At 39.3% G+C, this 20,682-nt stretch overlaps 1 protein-coding gene across 18 annotated transcripts in view; it reads left to right on the plus strand.

Annotated features, from left to right (window-relative positions):
* lrrc7 (leucine rich repeat containing 7) overlaps positions 1–20,682 on the plus strand; it is a 617,417-nt gene that overhangs the window by 519,802 nt on the left and 76,933 nt on the right. For all 18 annotated transcript variants that reach the window (XM_072574143.1, XM_072574142.1, XM_072574141.1 and 15 more), the window contains 3 exons: positions 6,100–6,300; positions 11,352–11,463; positions 19,163–19,334. In XM_072574143.1, coding sequence (XP_072430244.1) covers positions 6,100–6,300; positions 11,352–11,463; positions 19,163–19,334 — 485 coding nt within the window. The remainder of the gene's footprint in view (positions 1–6,099; positions 6,301–11,351; positions 11,464–19,162; positions 19,335–20,682) is intronic.

Below are 20,682 nucleotides of genomic sequence, written 5' to 3' on the forward strand. Positions count from 1 at the left end.
TCTATTACACTCCTGATTTGTGCCTTGAAGGTGGTCGACAGATTTCAGGGATTCAGAAGGTGAGTTACTCAATGCAGCATTACTAGCCTCTGTCTTACCCTTGTAGCTGCTGTATTTGGCTATTTGTCCTGTTCAGTTTCTGGTCAGTAGTGATGGAGACATCTGTTGGGTGCTGAAACAATGCTTTCACTGTTGGGGCTGTGCTAGAGAAGCCCTGTGAATCTTGAAAATGGGTATGTTAAGTACAGTGAAGAGTTTGGTTTAAATAATGTTCATCATCAACTCACTGCTAGAAGTAGGATGCTAATTTGAAGCAACCGTTGCAGGTACCAAATGTCCCCAGGTACTTAACTCGACAACAAATTTTGTGAGTATCAACAGGATGGTCTTGTGGATTGCCTTACCCAATAAAGTGTCCTCCCAATAGACAGCATTTTGTGACACATGCAAATGATATACTACAAAAGGACACAGCACTAAAATGACATGGAAGGCCAAAGGCCCAGGGAAGCCCAAAGTGCAACACCATGTTCCACAGCAACATATGAAAATGAGTCAACCAAGGAACAACGTCAAAGGCATTTCCAAAATTCCATCCAATGTATGAAAGCGCATCAGTAAATTCCAAGAGATACCTGCAGACCCCAGTCAGACTGTGCAGAAAGTCATTCTGACACATCATGTGGACATTGCTGGAAAGCTGAAGATTTTCTTTTCATTAAAATGATATACCACAGGAGGAATAAATAATATGCACTGAATGCCAAGACTGATACTGATGCAACGGCAAAATAATCCTTTAAGCATTCTACAAGAGATTGACTCAGGAAACTGGCATGTTGTGACATAGACTATGCACAAATAGCTAACTGATTTCAATGGGTCTAACATCCCATGTATTTATCCATCCTAAATGTCAACATGGGTCATTGTGATGGACAACTGAAATCTTTTCTATGTTTGATTCATCAGGACCTTCTATTATAGGTTCCACCAATATGCCAAGATCTACACTTTAATGCAATCCAGGTGTAACAAACCTGTCTGTTGCAATCATGAAGGGACAATCCAAGCCAGAAACACATGAGAATGGGTAAAAGGAAACAGGCCTATTGGAGGCAACAAAGATAGCTGTTTTCCATCTAGGCTATTCATGAAAAACTCCAAATGGGACAACTGCAATTGCTAATTATTGATGGCCCTACATCTTACCTTCATACTTCTATTGATGATTACACTGTCCATTTAGTCCAATGCAAAAACAAATGCCACTGCAAAATAATATTTGAAACATGAAAACATTCAATATTTGCTGGCATAGCTCAGCATTGAAATTCTTCAGCAATGTCCACAATTCCTGCAGCAAACTTTTAGCAACAAACCTGAAGACCGCTGAGTATATTTCAAATAGTGAAATATTTCCCATTTGTGTGCTTGGCATTATTTGGTAGTTCTGAATGGAATTCTTTTACATTGGGTTGGTGATATCTCAATTCAAAACATTTGCATTCAAAAAAAATCTGTGGAGTTATTTACAATGATTATTTCTGCAGAGGCTGTTTAAGCTAAATCAAATGTTAAAAAGATAAATTTATGAGTGATTATTTTTCTTACAATATGAAGTAATATATAATTATCAATTAATATAATACGGCAATGTTTTACAAATGTGAAGTTTGTTCAGTAATGCTTTGGGACTCTCTTCATTTAAGGAAGAAAAGAAGAATGTAGGGAGTCATGTGGCCTGTTCTGAATTCTCACCATTGACAAGCTGCATTGGCTTGGTTGTTAAAGGTTAAAGAGTGGTGAAGGTTATCTTGCTGGAGAGAAGGTGTGAGATATTTGTACCTATAAAGAAATAATTAAGCAACTGTGTTAAAGGTGAATCAGTTGCAAGTCACTAGGATACCAAGGGATACTTGTTAGGGATGCCAAGATTTTTTTCAATGACTACGTTTACATACTCCATTTAATTTCAAGTTAGAATAAAGTTGGGGTCTAAAGATTAATTAATTAGCAACGTCCATGGAAGCCACTATAGGATCAGCATGCAGCGTTTTCTGAGAAGATCCATGAGCCTCATAACTAAAGCAAATCATCAGGAGCTGAGAATGATGGACATGCACGTAGAGAACCAGATGTCTACTGAAGAGAAAGATTAGAGTATAACTGTTAGGCACATTTTGGTCATTTTTAAATTTAAGTGGAGAATTTGTTCTGTAGCTTACAGCTACAAATTTCTTTCTGAAAAGTGCTTAGAAAATAATAAAAGCAAAGTATTATGGATAGCGAGTTTTGAGAAGATTTGTAGCTCAGGTTGAGGTTCTGGATGTAGGTTTGCTCACTGAGCTGGAAGGTTCCTTTTCAGACTTTTCATCATCATACTAGATAACATCTTCAGTGAGCCTCCGGATGAAGCACTGCTGATGATTCCTGCTTTCTATTCATGTTTTTGGGTTTCTTTGGGTTGGTGATGTCATTTCCTATGGTGATGTCATTTCCTGTTCTTTTTCTCAGGGATGGTAAATCAGATCCAAGTCAATGTGTTTGTTGATAGAGTTCCGGTTGGAATGCCATGTTTCTAGGAATTCTCATGCATGTCGCTGCTTGGCTTGTTCTACATTGGATATGTTGTCCCAGTCAAAGTGGTGTCCTTCCTCATCTGTATGTAAGGATACTAGTGAGAAGGGTGGTGGGAGGAACAAACAGACAGAAAATTAGCAACCAGGATACATGAACATCAATTAGCCATAAATTGACATGACCCTCTCTCACTAGTATCCTTACATACAGATAAGGAAGGACACCACTTCAACTGGGACAACACAAGCCAAACAGAGACACACACGAGAATTCCTAAAAGCATGGCATTCCAACCGGAACTCTATCAACAAACACATCGAGTTAGACCCCATCTACCACCCCTGAGAAAAAGAAAAGGAAGTGACATCACCAAAGGAGATGACATCTCCACAGGAAATGGCATTACCAACCCAAAGAAACCCAAACATAAAAATAGAAAGCAGGAATCATCAGCAGTGCTTCGTCCAGAGGTTCACTGAAGATGTTACCTAGTATGATGACAAAACGTCTGAAAATGAACCTTCCAGCTCAGCAAGCAAGCCTACATCCAGTATTATGGACACTGGACATCTGAAATAAACATGGACAAAGCTGGAAAAACTCAGCAGGTCTGCCAGTATTGGTGAAGAGTGAAAGAAAGTTAATGTTTTGAGTCTTCTTCAAATCTTTGTCTCTCTATAGATTCTACCAGAACTGTTAAGTTTCTCCAGCACTTTATTTCAATGTTTAGACAATGTTGCTTTTCATTCTTTTGTTATAGTAATGCCCAAAAATCTGAAATCCTGTCATGTAATCTTTCCAGTTAGTCACTGAAAATGCAATTTTTTTTAAAAAAATTTATTACGCTCTACAGGGATTGTAACTATAGAAATTGAACTCCTTTTTTGTATCTCTTTCTGTCATGTCATGGAGAGTCATACTGCACAGAAACATATCTTTCAGTCCAACTTATCCATGCCGGCCAGATATCCTAAATTATTCTTGACCCATTTGCCAGCATTTGGTCCCTATTCTTGATCAAGGTGTTCCATTATAATAATGCGGTGACTATAGACATATGTTCTGTATCAAATCATTTTTCTTTACTTGCTCATATGATATGATTTTTTTCCAACAATTTATGAACTCTAATTGTATTAAAGGATATAGGGATAGTGCAAGAAGAGGTAAAACATCATCCATGATCTTTGTGAATGGCAAAGCAGTCTCAAAGGGCTAAATTGACTATTACTGCTTTCATTTCTTATGTTTTGATGTGCCATGGAACATGGTGCATCTGTCTGTTACCTGTACTGGTTGGCCTCTGCTGCCATGGTTATTTATCCCCTTGTCTGTAAGAGAGGAATATACTTCAGTCAACTCATGCAATCTTTCCATGGGATGTTGAAGCCATGATTGAGTAGCTGACACAAAAACAAAATATATTGGAGAAACTCAGCAGGTCTAGCACCTTCTGTGGGAAGAAAGCAGAGTTAATGTTTTGAGTCCATTGACTCTTCATCAGTTTTGAGTTTCAAGTCATTGGACTTGAAATTCCACTTTCTTCCCAAAGATGCTGTCAGACCTGCCGAGTTTCTCCAGCAATTCCTGTTTTTGTTTCAGATCTCCAACATCCATAGTTCTTTGTTTTAATTTATTAAGTAGTTGGCATTATGTACAAGCTGTGAGATATGAGTGTGGCACTTGGAGCAGAACTAATTGAAGCATAAATGAAATTTGATTGATAAGCAATTTTGGATGCTGAGTGATAGGTTTGGCGAATTGAGGTATATCTGAAGGATATGGTATTTGAAGATGCATTCACTGACAATCTTGATTTCTGACATTGTTCTCCATAGCTGTCTGTTCCCACTACTTGTTATTTCAAAAATGTACTTTATTCATAAAAAATATCTATATATATATACGTAATCACAAATGCAGTTCGATTCTGTGCAGTGACACATCAAGGAAACACACAATCACTGGAGTGAGACTCTATCCAAATAAACCAAAGGTATTCCTTACTTAAACCAGACTATATTTACATTTTTGAGGCACCAAGAGGGTCCAATAAATGAATGGACCCCTATTGAACTTTGGCAGGAATTTCTCAGGCAGTGGTCTTTCCCCACTGCACCTTGGCAGCAGCTACCTGGTGCTTTAGTATGTCCCTCAGTGCACTTGGAATGTGCCAGTCTGCAACATTGGGTTGAGGTCAACTCCTTGTTCTGGAACTGTGTTGCTGGAAAAGCGCAGCAGGTCAGCCAGCATCCAAGGAACAGGAGAATCAACGTTTTGGGCATCAGCCCTTCTTCAGGAATGATCTCCAGCATCTGCAGTCCTCACTTTCTCCTCCTTGTTCTGGAAAACCAACAACTCTTGGGTGGACCAAAGAGCATCTTTCACTGAATTGATGGTCCCCCAGACTGTCTGTTCCCACTTCTGAACATGTCCTAAGAGGGCTCTGACATTCTCTGGATATGCAAATCATATTTTTCATGTCATCCAGCAAGTTCACCATCATAGTTGCTAAAAAAAAGACTTTGGAACCTAATTCCTCCCATGTTATGTCATAACTTAATGTTTCGCAGGTCAGATTCACTTTGTGCACAACTACCATTCTTGCTCCAGTCACATGTTGACATGGTGCTGATATCATTTAAAGCAGCATGCAGCCCAAAAGTGATGTGTAGCCTGCAATCCAATGGATGAGCTCTGTTTAATCATGCATAAAAAATCCCAATGATGTTTTTCAGGAATACTGGATTTAGCTCCCAAAATATTGTGCTTTGTGGTGTGTGGGCATAGGTATCATACCAGATTACCTAATACAAATAAACTAAGAAACAATGAATTGCTCACAAGACACACCATCTAATAGATTTACAGATCAGCAGTCCTCGACCCAGTGCATAATTTGATTATTAAGTTGATTTAACCACATTGATGTGAGTATCCTTTGTGGTAAAATTCAGTGTTGCTGGACAGCAAAATGTTTGATAATCGATCTGTTCCCCTTTACTGACCAACCTGATTTGCTTTTCCAATAGAATAGGTGTAAAACAAGCCTATGCTATTGGATATTTTGCACACACATAAATTGGTTTTTACTGTCAATAATTAGGCACCAGACTGAGAGCAAGTAAGAAGTAAATGACGAGTTACATTAGGAGCCATTGTATTCCACATCAAACTTTGCTTATGTCTTCTTTCCTTGGAACTATTCATCTACCTCATTGTAATCACTGAAAAATGGAAAATTATTACAGAGTACGTTAGCAAAGGGTTGCTGGTATCTATGGAACCATAACACAGCAGGGTCTTATGTATTTGAGAAGTAGAAAAGTGAAATTTAAAAAGAATGCAATGAAAATTATGTTCAGCTTATATACTAAGAGGTAGAATGGTATTGTCAGCTGTGCAATGAAGATAGTTGGCACGGGTGGTTGGATCTATAATACTGTGGTGTTCATGTGTTATGTGAAGTCATTCCAAGAGAATTTCATATATTTCTTGTATTTGTTTGAATTTCAGGTTGAAATAAACCTTAAGCGTTATCCCACCCCTTACCCAGAAGATCTGAAAAATATGGTAAAGTCTGTTCAGCATTTGGTGGGAAAACATAGTCAAGAAGGATCTGAAGAAAACTCAACTGGCGCCACAAATATAGAACATTCTGCAAAAGATAAATATGAGCATAAATGGCCTATATCTGCAAAGGATGTTACACTTGAGGTAACTGAGAAAATTAATAAATTGTCCATTTGTCATTCACAATGTTATATTTATCATTAAGTTCAGAAAATCAGCTATCAGAGGAATACATTGAATAGAGTGGATTTTATTAGAGCAACATTGGGATCAGAAGCACCCATTAGGTTAGTGCCCATTAGGTGTCTCTGAAGCTCAAAGTGACAACACATATAGTTTTGGGATGAGCTACATCTGATGAGGTGGTTAACATCCACACAGTTAACAGTCATGGAAGCTTGCAAAGTGAATAGTTTTTGACTCCAGCCAGCATGCTACTTTGATTTGAGACCAGTGGTGCTAATTTTAGAGATCAACACTCCCTTTTTTCACTTGATATCACTGAACAGGAGTAAGAAGGAGCCATAGCAGCATTATTTAAAGGTGTAAGTAAATACTTAGTTAAAAATCACACAACACCAGGTTATAGTCTAACAGGTTTAATTGGAAGCACTAGCTTTCGGAGCACCACTCCTTCCAATAGAGTGGATTTTACCATTGTACACCCCAGTCCAACACCGGCATGTCCAAATCAGTAAATAATTTAAGCTTAGTGGCTGGTTGAATAATTCTGGTTTTTCTATCAATTCTGAGTGTTATGTAACCTGTAAGATGTGATTGCCATGGCTGAATATGAGAGGTGGTTGTGAGGTTTACAGCAATACCATCTGTATGAGGAGGTGACCAACCAAGTCAATGTCAGGTATGAGTCCAGATTGATGGAGACTGTCAGTATGGGAGCAATGGGTATTTGGTGAATTGCGCAGCATTTCAGGCTGTTAGGTTATGATCATTGAAGTTGGATTCACTGAGACAATTATATATATTGATCATAACTCCTTAAGGCTTTGGGAAAGACTTAAAGATAAGACTACTTCCTGACTATTTTGATGGAGCTTATTATTGCAGCCATTCAGTTTTAAAATTGTACACATGGCAGGATGAGAGAATATAATTGGCACAACCGTAATGAAGGAGGATGAAGGTGTTTGGTGGTGGAAGAAATGGATTGAAATGGAATATTGAATGTTTTCATGCTTAGAGTCAATGTAATGTATATGTATTGTAGTGTACTAATAGTGTAAGACTATATTGATTGTTATTTTAAGGGAGGGAGGTGTGATAATACTATGGTTTTAAGAGGTGTATTTTGTGGTGTTTTTTTCAATGAAGAAAGTTTGAGACAATAGTGCCAAACGGTATGTTCCAAACAACATAAACAGCTTGTGAGTCATGGAGTCATAAGATCATAAAGATATACAGCATGGAAACAGGCCCTTCACTCCAACTCATCCATGCTGACCAGATATCCTAACCCAATGTAGTCCCACCTGCCAGCACTCGGCCCATATCCCTCCAAACCCTTCCTATTCATATACCCATCCAGATGCCTTTTAAATATTGCAATTTTACCAGCTTCCACCACTTCCTCTGGCAGTTCATTCCATACTGCATTTTGGGCAAAAGCCCTTCATCATTCCTGATGAAGGGCTTTTACCCAAAACGTCAATTTTCCTGCTCCTTGGATGCTGCCTGACCTGCTGTGCTTTTCCAGCACCACTCTAATCTAGACTCCGGTTTCCAGCATCTGCAGACCTCACTTTTGCCTAGCTCATTCCATACACATACCACCCTCTGCATGAAAAGGTTGCCCCTTAGGTCTCTTTTATATCTTTCCCCTCTCACCCTAAGCCTATGCCTTCTAATTCTGGACTCGCCCATCCCAGGGAAAAGAAATTGTCTATTTATCCTATCCATGCCCTTCATGATTTTATAAACCTATATAAGGTCACCCCTCAGCCTCTGACACTCCAGGGAAAATAGCCCTAACCTGTTCAATGTCTCCCAATAGCTTAAATCCCCTAACCCTGGCAACATCATTGTAAATCTTCTCTGAACTCTTTCAAGTTTCACAACATCTTTCTGATAGGAAGGAGAGAATTGCATGCAATTTGCCAACAGTGGCCTAACCCAATGTCCTGTACAGCTGCAGCATAACCTTCTTTGCTGCCCACTACACCTCCAATTTCAGTGTCATCTGCAAACTTACTAACTATATGTCTTATGCTCACATCCAAATCATTTATATAAATGGTAAAAAGTAGTGGACCCAGCACCAATCTTTGTGGTACTCCACTGGTCACAGGCCTCCAGTCTGAAAAACAACCCTCCACCAACACCCTCTGTCTTCTACTTTTGAGCCAATTCTGTATCTAAATGGCTAGTTCTCCCTGCATTCCATGAGATCTGACCTTGCTAACCAGTCTCCCATGGGGAACCTTGTCAAATGCCTTACTGAAGTCCAGTGGATTTTTTTTTAGTTTGGAATAATAGAAGCAGCATGAAGTGGTGGGGTCAAGGATTTTGACCCAGGATTTTAGGACCAGGATTTTAGTTTAACTTTCAATAGCTGTTGGGGTTTGTAAGCTGTCTTTCCCAGCTACAGCAAAACACTTGCGTTCTTTCTCTCACTTAGAGTTTTATCTTGATGTTCTTTCCTGCTGGAATGGAGAATTAAATGTGAAACAAAGTATTTTACTGCATTTGCCTTTGACAAGGGGGTATTTATGGGATGTTAATATGTTGGGATAATTATCATAGAATACCTACAGTGTGGAAGCAGGCCACTCAGCCCATCAAGTTCACACCAACCCTCCAAAGAACATCCCAATGAACAGCCAACGCCCTATTCTATCCTTGTAACCCTACATTTCCCATGGTTAATCCATACAACCTTCACATCCCTGGACACCATGGGCAATTTAGCATTGCCAATACACCTAACCTGCACATTTTTGGATGTTGCTATTTATATTTGCTGTTTAGTAATTAAATATTCTATTATTCTGTTAAGTTTTCCAATAGAATTACGTTTATTCCAATTTTTTTTTGTTGGTATTTTAACTATAGTGTAAGGATAAAATGTATTTTGCTTCAAGCCTGGTAGTTTGACCAATCTAATTGCATCCAGAACACAATGCCTTACACTTGCCTATAAAAGTAAGAAAAAGTTGGGGTCTAGCTATCATCTTAATATATTCTGAGGGGGTTTACTTTGGTCCGTAACACAAGACTGCCAGGAGATGGATGTTTGATGCTTTGATATATTTCTGATTAATCAAATCTGGGATTTTGGCTCAATTTCATTGAAAATGAATTTCTGGGATCATCCAGAAATTTTTTTCTGCCCTTATGTTTTAAAATGCTGTGTTTTAGACAATTTTTATTTACTTTAAATAGCAACTCAAAGTTGATAAATCTTATGATTCTGGTGAATAGTAGTAATTCTTAAATTTAATTCCCAACTAAACCAACATCTGGTGATTTTCAGGATGTGTACAGACATCTCACCTGAATGATCATGCATTCTAGTTAAATTCAAACACTTTTAATTTTACAGCTGATTTTAAATCTTATGGTCAAAAGGCAGTGTAGCTCCTGTTTTTCCACATTCTTCCCCATTGCGCCCAGGTAGTATTTCTCTCAGAAGCTGTGAAATGTACCAGAAGTAATGAGATGACCAGAAAGCAAGTAACTCCAACAGAAAAACAACATACGGGAAAATTCAGGTTAAAATCTTTTATGTCCTCCAGTTCCACTTTTCCAAAATAAAGGAACTGCTGAGAAATAAAAATAACATTTAAAAGATTAATTAATGAAGTATATTTTTATTATGACAGATTTTCTGCTGGAAAAGGCATGTCTGTACAGAGTTGAGACTCCTAGTGTGATTTTTAATCTCTGCTAAATCCATTGACCTTAACCAGATTAGTACTGAGTGCTAGTGTTGTTATGGTTAGTGGGATTGGGGGGTGGGGGTGAGGTGTCTGTACACATCCTGAAAATCACTTTCGGCCCAACAAGTCTGAAGAGTATCCTACCCAAACCCATTACTCTATATTTCCCCCTGACTAATACACCTAACCTACACATCCCTGAACACTATGCTCAATTCAGCATGGCCAATTCACCTAACCTGCACATCTTTGGATTGTGGGAGGAAACTGGAGCACCCAGAGGAAACTCATGCAGACACGGGGAGAATGTGCAAACTCCACACTGTCACTTGAGGCTGGAATCCAGGTCCCTGATGCTGTGAGGCAGCAGTGTTAACCACAGGGCCACTGTGCCACTCCCTAATTGAAATCTTGTTTAACCTTCTTCAGGAGTGTCCCCCATGTGGAGATCTGGCCAATCTGGTTGTCTGCAGTTAATTAGTTACATTCAAATTGATTTGAAAACTTGAAATTGTTTCAGACCTTCCAATCCTGGTTTCAGAAGGCCAACCTCACTACTCTGCCAACTAAACACTAGGTTTTGGCGATACTCAAACATTTTCCACGTGAATCCACCAAAGCTCAGTGATTCTTCTAATAGTCACCATTTGGGCATACCCCAAGGAGAAGCCATTTAGACCTGATATAGGCAGGAGAACTTTATTCTGTTACAAGTCAGAGGCAATTTCAGTAGAGATTTGAGAAAATGTGTGGGGAAAATTATTTCTAACATTCACAAGTTTGACAAATATGATGATGAATAGACAGGGTAAAGCTTGAAGGATGTTCTCAATGATCGGGAAATGCAGAACCGGAGATTACAGTCTCAGGATCTGGGATAGGCCATTTAGGACTGAGATTAGAATTCTTTTTCACGAAGAGAGTTGTGCGCCTGTGGAATTCTCTGCTACAGCAAGTGGTTTAGGTTAAAACGTTGGAAGTTTTCAAGAGGGATTCAGATATAGTTCTTAGAGCTGAATGGATAAAATAGTATTGGGAGAAAGCAATAACAGGGATAGATTTGGATTATTCACAATGATCATATTGAATGTTGAAACGGGTTTAAAGGGCCAAATATACTTACTTCTGCTCCTATTTTCTATGTCTCCAAATTATTGTGAAATGCTGATAGAGGTGTTTATTTCAAGTCAAACCTTCTTCCTATTGTCACACTTTAGCTGTGAAGATGTAAGTAAGTGTTCCATTTCTATCTTGCTCTTATTTGTTTTCTTGAAAGATCTAATTTTCTCTTTTCTACAGAGATCGTTAGGAGACTCGCCAAATGATCTGAGAATGGGAGAACTGCGGCCAACTCTTAGTGAAACGCCACTATTCAAACCCAAAGTCGTCTTGTTGAGTAAAGAGAAGAAAGGTGCAGTGTCAACTCTGTGGAAGCCAAGCTGAGCCAGGATATTGCGTTAGGGAAAACCCATTTGGGACAGGGATGTAGTGGGGTTGAAAGGAGAAATGCTGCTGCACAAGTGTGTAGTAAATCAGTGCTGAATTCCTGATTCTACACATTTCTTATGAAGTCAGAATTTGCTGACAGACTTCCATTGTAATAGGACATTTATGGCATTCATCATTATGGTTCAGAAATTCCAGCAAGTCATGATTTATACTGTTATCTAGGTCATAGCCTCAGTTTGTGGAGATTTTGCACCGGAGCAGATTCCTCAAAAGCACAGTTGTAGTAACATCACCCTGCAAAATCAAAGCAAATCCCAAATTAGCTGAGTTGACACTATGTTGATTGTCAGTGCTACTTAGATTATTTATGGAACGGACTGTTGTGGCATAATCTAATCAGTTCTCTGCAAAGGAAGGTCACTAAATTACAGCATTTGTTACCAACGTTGCTACTTCAGTAAAGCACTGATCAATATGGTTTCAGTAAACAACCTGATTCAATGTTTATACTTTCTACAAGCAATCAAAGTGAAGCCCAAAAATGGTAGTCCCAGAAAATGAAGAATAAGATGCAACCTAGTAACAGCTGTATATATGAAGCAATCCAAGAAAAGTACATGTTGAGAATAATCACCCTACTCCACCCTACTCTTAAAGATTAACCTAAACATAGGATACCTACATTATGAGGATACCCTGAAGATGTTAGGTTTGCTGTTCTTGAAATGCAAGAATTTATACAGATTATTTGGAATTTTTAAGGTTATGAAAGAGATTTATGAAGTTGATCCACATAAATTGTTCAAATCATAGAGAAATGAGTTTTAAATTAATGAGTTAAAAAGTGTAGACAGACTTGTGACAGTGACTATTAAGGAAGCCTTTGAAATGCATGATAAATGAACAGAATCTCAAAAAAGAAATATTGATTATCATTTTCATCTGAACCAGTAATGAAGCTGGACAGTTATTTTTTTAAAAACATAAAGGGTAACTTGAGACATATGGCTATGAAGACTAAAGAGAAGGGAAATAACAGGTGAGGGTCCAAAAATACCAGTTGCAGTGGAGTATGAGCAAGATTGCAGTGACCTGCCAAAGGCTGTGAGCAGGCTTCAAGGTCAAACTTGAATTATACATTTAAGCATTCCATTATAATTAACTTCTTATTCTTTCAATGGGTTTTAATTAATTGAAGTTGATCTTTTCATGCAAAAGCATTTTCGCTGGTGCAACAGTAATTTGAAGTAACGGTTTGAGAAGCACACTAGGGATTTGAACAGTCGATTGAGCAGAACAAAGCTGTTACCAAATCATTGATATACCATCCAGGCTTAAAACTCTGCTACTAGACTATAGAAATCAGGTTTAACATCATAAATGCCAAATGCCAGAACACAGCTGTTGAGCTCTTGGACTGAAATTGGGGTAAGAAAGGAGAAAAACTGTTGTGTCTATATAAGAAAACCAAAATAAGCCTTAAATCCTACTTGATTAGAAAAAAGGGTGCCATGCTATCATTTTAATGAAACAATCCAGTTGATCGATTGCATTCCACTGTCGGGATATTTATTTTTATTTTTATTATTTATTTATTTATAGGATTAAATAGAAATGTATTTTTAACATTTTTTAAAATCTGGATTTTTAAAAAATTCTCCTCTCTGGAGAATATATCGTTCCATTGGTAGCAATTATGCTCGACAACCACATTCAAGTAACTGTTCTTCTTAGAGTCTTGGAGTCATACAGCACGGAAACAAGCCCTTCAGCCCAACTTGTCCATGTCAACCAGATTTCTTAAATCAAACTAGTGCCATTTGTCTGTATTTCGCCCATATCCCAATAAACCTTTCCTATCCATGTACCTGTCCAAATGTCTTTTAAATATTGTAACTATACCTGCTTCTGTCACTTCCTCAGGCAGTTCCTTCCATATATGGATGACCGTCTGCAGTAAAAAAGTTGACCTCGGATCCCTTTTAAAAGTTTCCCTTCTCACTTTAAAATTATGCCCACTAGTTTTGGCCTCCCCTACCTTGGGAAAAAGACTTTGGCTACTTACCTTATCTAAGCCCTTGATGGTTTATAAACCTCTATAAGGTCACCTCTCAGCCTCCTCAACTCCAAGGAGAAAAAGCTCCTGTCTATCCAGCTTCTCCTTATGACTCAAACCTTCTAGTTTTGGTAACCTGCTTGTAAATGTTTTTTGTACCCCTTCCAGTTTGGTACCATCTTTTCTATAGATTTTTGCATGAATCTAGTCAGCATCAGTGTAATTTGGCCTTGAAGGTATTACACTTCATGAGCTCACTTTTCCCACATGTCTGTACTTTTCAATATGGTCAGATGAAAGTGTTAAGATTGGAAGACCTACCTGATTTTTTTTCCACCCCTCGAGCACATGAATGCTGAGATCAACTTATTTATTTTCCAAGTGCACTATAGGTGCCACCTCATCTGAGAATAGCTTTCTCACACCAGACATGATGTTGCCAGGAATGGTAGGTTTGAGTTGTAAAAGTAGGCTGGATAGGCTGGGATTTTTTTTCACTGGAGCGTAGAACGTTGAGGGGTGATCTTATAGACATATATGAAACCATGAGGGGCATAGATAAGGTGAATAGCAATGGTCTTTTCCTGCAGATATGGAGTTCAAAACTAAGGGGCATATGGCCCTTCAGCCCACGATGTTGTGCCAAGCATTTATCTTAATCTAAGATCAACCTAACCTACATACCCATCAATCTACTGCTGTCCATGTGCTTGTCCAGCAGAACCTTGAATGTCCCTAAAGTCTCTGACTCTACTACCAGCACTGGCAGTACATTCCACACATCCGCCACTCTCAGCCTAAAGAACCTACCTCTTATGTCTCCACTATACCTTCCTCCAATCACCTTAAATGGACAGCCATTTCTGCCCTGGGGAAAAGTTTCTGGCTATCTACTCTATCGATACCTCTCATTACCGTGTACACCTCTATCAAGTCACCTCTCTTCCTTCTTCTCTCCAGTATGAAAAGCCCTAGCTCATTCAACCCCTCTTCATAAGACAAGCCCTCCAATCCAGGCAGCATCCTGGTAAATCTCCTGTGCACCCTATCTAAAGAATCTATATCCTCCCTATAATGAGGCAAACAAAACTGGACACAGTACTCCAAATGTTGTCTAACTAGGGTTTTATAGAGATGGAACAAAACCTTGCAGCTCTGAAACTCAATCCCCCTGTTAATGAAAGCCAAAACACTATACACCTTCTTAACAACCCTATTAACTTGGGTGGCATCTTTGAGGGATCTATGTACATGGACCCCAAGTTCCTGCTATTCCTCTGCACTGCCAAGAATCCTGTATTCAGCTTTCAAATTCAACTTTCTGAAATAAATCACTTCACATTTATCGAGGTTGAACCCAATATTTGTAAGGTGAGAAGGGAACGTTTTAAAAAGGACATGATGGGCAACTTTTTTTTACGGTGAGTGGTTTGTGTATGGAATGAACTGCCAGAGGAAGTAATGGATGCAGATAGAGTTGCAACATTTAAAAGACATTTGGATATGTATGTGAATGGAAAAGGTTTGGAGGGATATGGACCAAGTGCAGGCAGGTGGGACTAATTTAGTTTGGGAACATGGTCAGCATGGACTAGTTGGACCAAAGGGTCTGTTTCCATGCTGTATAACTCTATGGCTAAGGACAGCTATTGAATGCTCTTGTTGATTGACAGTGCACTTTCCATTGAACTACAAAGTATTTTTTTTATTTCTAAGCAGACTGTAGAATTGAACAATTCTCTTTTAAGCGTGTTCATATAGAATTTGAATACTGCTGAAAACAAAGGTGTAGCTGTTGAAAATGTTTTGTCTTGCACTAATCAGGACAGTTGTGAGAATACCAAACTTCAAAGGAAACAATCATTTATATTGCATGAGAAAGAAGGTGCTGATTGGTTGGAAGGCAGGAAACCTCATAATTATTCTAATTCTGTTCCTGTACCAACCTGCCTCCAAAGCTCATACTCTGCCACTCTTACTATTGCCTGCAACATCTTTCCTCACTTGCTATCATTCCCCCTCCCCCCACCCAGCAACTCCCCACACCATTAGCCTCTGTGCTGCTTTCTCACTTGCTGAGACACTTCACCTTTTACTATCTGCACCAGCACTCACCACTGTGCCAATTACTTTCACTTATTTCAATCCCTCCCTTTTTCGCATTAAGAAGAAAATTAGTCCAAAGCAGGTCAATAAGTGAAATGATGGGTGGAGACATACCTGACATTAGGCTCCTTACCCACTATGAGGAGAGAATCCTGTCCCTCAAAGAAGGAGACCAGGATTACTGCTACAGGGATGCCAACAATCCATGTCTGCCAACTGAGTGAGTAGTGTTATTCATTCCACTCCAATTCTCACATTAACCCCACTGATAGTGTAACTCATTGCACACAACTTCTTCTCTCATGCTTCCTGTTTCTCATGACTTGCAGGTACCAGCAGATGGCCATGGTCTTGACAGAGAAACAGGCTGGTCCAACATCTGAGGAAGAGAGTACTGAGGCTTCAGAGGAAGCAATGGCAAAGCTGCCTGCTGTACCTCCCAACAGCCGAGATACTGACACCTTAGTAGGAAAGTTATATTTAGAAAGACTGAGAGCACAATCTGGTAGCATTTTACTGTGACAGCTCCATAGCTGGCCAAGGAAGAGAGTCCCCAAGCTGCTGGTACTTGAAGGACAGGCAAAGTACAGGCACCTAATCAGCAATATTACCCTTAATTATATTTTTCTGCTACATAGACCTGTGGTGCCAGCAATCAGAAACTTTGTCCATATGCAGAGGGAGAAACTAAAGTGGCAGACCAGTATGTGCCTCTCTTTACTCAGAGGATGCAGGAGTGCAGCTACGCTGTGGGGATCCAGCTGTCTCAAGCATGTGATTGTCTGGCTGCTTCCACATACAGTTAGCAACTGTCATTGAGAGCCAGATACAGCACCCTTGGGTTCTGCTGGAAATAGGCATAGACCTACACTCTACATCCCTAGCCAATGGTTCTCTTGTCCAAAGGCTTGGTGACAGGTGCCCCTTCCCCAGAAGGAGATGGGATGGTGCCAAGATGCACCCAACAAGAGGAGGAACCACACACAAAGTAGTCCCTTCTTTGGACACTGCAGAGGTGGCTGGGCCTGCCCCATTGACCTTTGGAAGTTCAACTTGAGTAGGTCAAGTTGCCTCTGCACCAATGGGTTCCACTGTCAAGAGGTCTTCCTCAACCCCAATTGCACTGAGATAATTTTTTGAGGAACATCAATGGCATGGATAACATTTTGCTATATATCAATGCTCAAATTTTGTTAAGTGGTAATGGTATTGCAATACATCTATTAGTTTGCGTCTGTATTGCCCTGAATGTAATTGTGCCACCATGATACCAAACATCATATCCATACAAGACATAACAAGAAGTGATATTTACTGCATCATGTAGAAGAAGATGTTCAAGATGTACATAGGTAGTGGGTTCTACTGGCACCAATGCCCTGTTTGATTAAATATCACCATTCTTTTCCTGGGAGACCAAAAGTGTTAGTCTTGAATTAAGTGAACAGCAATGCCTGGTGCAGAAAGGTGTGGAGCACATATCCAATGGATTAGAGTCACAAGGAATTAGGGAACCTGCAGGTCTGTGTCCTGTACAATGCATGATCTCTATGTAATATTCCATCTCTTTTTAAAGAGCACCATATTGGTGGGTCTTGCAGCCACCTCCCTCTCAGGTCAACACATTCCATGTGTGCTGGTGACCATTTTCTTTCTCATGTGCAATTTAGATTTCCAGCATGATGAAAGGCAGTTATGTGAGGCCTTGACTCTAGATATCCAGACCCTTCTTCCTGATAACCCTTCACACCTCCTCAGGCTTTGCACCTCCTCAGGTCCCTACTCAATTTATATTTGTCACTTAAGCTGCTGGTACATGGTACAGGTGTAAGATTGATGTAGCGAGATGTCATATAGCAAGATGTCTGCCCCCTTGACTGAGGACTTCTGAGCAGCATGACTAGCTGTCTGGTTGTGTGACTGCGCTAATAAGCAAGGCAGGGATGCTGTGAGCATACAGGTAGATGGTAAGTGAGTGAGCACTAAGAGATTAAGCAAGCAGTCCCAGGATATGCATTTGTCTGATCCATGAGCTGGGTGCCTGTCCCAGGAGGATTGATAAAGGTAGAGTGCTGGACGTTGTCTATATGGACTTTAGCAAGGTGTTCGACAAGGTTCCGCATGGGTCGCAGGTAGACAGGGTAGTATTTGGTACACTTTCATTAATTGGTCAATGCTTTGACTAACGGAATTAGGAGGTCATGTTGCACCTGTACAAGATATTGGTTAGACCACGTCTGGAATATTGTGTTCAGTTCTGGTTTCCCTGCTATAGGAAAAATGTTATCAAACTTGAAAGGGTTCAGAAAAGATTTACAAGGATGTTGCCAGGATTGCAGGGTTTGAACTATAGGGAGAGGCTGAGTAGGCTGGGGCTGTTTACCTGGAGCGTTGCAGGCTAAGGGGTGACATTATAGAGGTTTATAAAATTGTGAGGGACATGGATAGGGTAAATAGGCAAGGTCTTTTTCACAGGGTAGGGGAGTCCAAACTAGAGGGCATAAGTTTAAGGTGAGAGGGAAAAGACTTAAAAGGGATCTAAGGGGCAACGTTTTCATGTAGAGGTATGGAATCAGCTGGCATAGGAAGTGGTAAAGGGCGATACAATTACAACATTTACAAGTCATCTGGATGGTACATGAATAGGAAGGATTTAGAGGGGTATGGTGCAAATGCTGGAAATGAGACTAGATTAATTTAGGATATGGCATGGATGAGTTGGACTGTAGAGTCTGTTTCCATGCTGTACATTGCTATGACTCTGTGACTCTGCACAAAGTGTTTTTGCAGGAAACTTTCATTGCTAATTGCTGATGCGTCCTGCACTGCAAGTCTCAATTTCCTAAGCATTCTGAAGTGGATCATAGAATTGCTACCAAAATCCTGTGGGGGTTCATAATTATCAGATGCCGTTGTCCACAGATAAGGTGTGTGTGCAGCTGGTGTCCGTGAAATGCTGCTGCATAATGACGAACATGGAAGTTGTTCAGTCACCAATGAGCTGCAGTGGCTAGGTACCCACTCTGACTTCTAAATCAAAACTTCTTAGTCTCTAGTTTGCTCGTGGCAGATGGCACAATAGAAAGCTGCATATTAATGAGGTGAGATTTGCAGTTAATAAGGTGGTTAACAAGCAATAATCCGCTTTAATTGGCAACTTGCTGCTTCTGAGTGAGAATTTTGCCTTGATGCCCAGAACTTAGTTAAAAGATGCAGCGAGAACCAGACTAAGAAATAGGCCTCATTGGACTTCTCCCATGATGCTGTCACAAAACCGGCCATTTAGGCCCCGATACAATTCTGCTGTCGGTGTCTGTCCTGATAATTGATGACAAAAAGCTTCATTGGCATTTCTTCTTTTTCACCAATTCTCATTAATTTTAAACATTTTACTCCAAACTTGTATGTTGCATGTTTTAAGATCTTAAAATATAAAACTAAAAAATCTTTCTGACAACCAAAGAAGAAATATTTAATCAATATTACTTTGTACATTAAGAATCAACAGATGAATCAGAAGGTGACAGAATCAACAACAGTGGTTCTTCGGCTAGCTACTCAGACTACTCGCCTTCTCAGGGGTCTTCTGCTTCTTCTGGAGTACCTATTAAAGTCAGCACTTTGCAGACTGCAGTCAAAGATGGTGTGGCAGCTTCATCCTGGGGAAACAGGTTTGTGCTCATTACAAACGGTATACCATCATGAAGGCATATTAGTTACCTTTTTCAGCTTTGCACATTATATTAAGTAAATTATTTTGTCTACTTATCAAAATGTTATTTTTCTCAATGCAAAGTATTTGGACTAGCAGCATATTGTATGAAACCACTAAGGTTCAAAAGGCATGAGAAAAGGTCGTAAATCAAAGAACAATACTGCACGGGAGGAACCTGGTTGACTCATCAATTTTTCCCCAGCTATTTGAAGATCAATCCAGTTTATCCCGTGTCTCAATATTGCTGCTTTTCTCTTTCTTAAATATTTACCCAATCCCTTTTGAAGGTTACCATTGAATTTGTATCCATCATCCAATTATGCAGAAGATTCCAAATCCTTACTGGGTTAGAAAAAAATCTTCATGTCTCCTCTTAATACATTTACACATGCTGCCTTCATCAACTCTTCAACTTTTGAAAATATTATCATTTTGATTACTCTATTTAAAGCCTTAATGATTTTAAATACTTCTTTCAAAACTTCTCTTAACCTTCTCTCAGGAGAAAAATTATGTAACTATAATCCCTCAACTTTGGAACCATTCCTGTAAATCCTGTTTTTAGCCTCCACAAAGTCTTCATCCTTTCCTAAAATGTGGTGCCCAGGATTGATCACAGCATTTGTGCTGGGACCAAATTGGATTGATATATAATTGATATATAATTACTTGTTTTGGTACTCTATGTATCTATTTTTAAATGTCATGACTCATCTGCTTTATTAACTGCTTTGTTATCAGACACCTTTGAGAATTAAGACAAAATCATCCCACGTGTCTCTTACAGCTCTTAAAACGGTACAATTTACCTGTGTTCTTCCTCCACATTCTTTCTACAAAAACTTAGCACCTCAGTTTCTTTTGCATTGGTTTTCATCTGTCATGTGTCTACCTTTCATCAATCCATGTTATCTTGAAGTCAATATTCAACGTTCTCGCCACTTATTGCACTTCAAAATATTGTGTCATCTGCAAATTTCAAAGTTTGCCCTGTATCTCTTAAGTCATTAGTGTAGATCAGAAGAAGCAGTGGTCTGAGGTGTTTTTGTCCTTTACCAAATTTTGGAATGATGCTATGTAGCCCTTTTTATCTCTTGGCCACAAATTTTGCTAACGAGTATGACAGATGGTACTTTCTCAAATGTCTTCAGAAAATCATATGCACTTCAGCCTTCTGTGTTCATCAAAAACTAATCAAGTTAGCCAAAAATAATTTGCTCATAATAAATCCATGCTGGCTCTCTTCTATCAACCATAGTTTATCCAAATAGATGTTAATTTTCTATCACATTGTCACACAGATT

This window comes from Chiloscyllium punctatum, chromosome 7, assembly GCF_047496795.1.
Source record: "Chiloscyllium punctatum isolate Juve2018m chromosome 7, sChiPun1.3, whole genome shotgun sequence".
Taxonomy (NCBI): domain Eukaryota; kingdom Metazoa; phylum Chordata; class Chondrichthyes; order Orectolobiformes; family Hemiscylliidae; genus Chiloscyllium; species Chiloscyllium punctatum.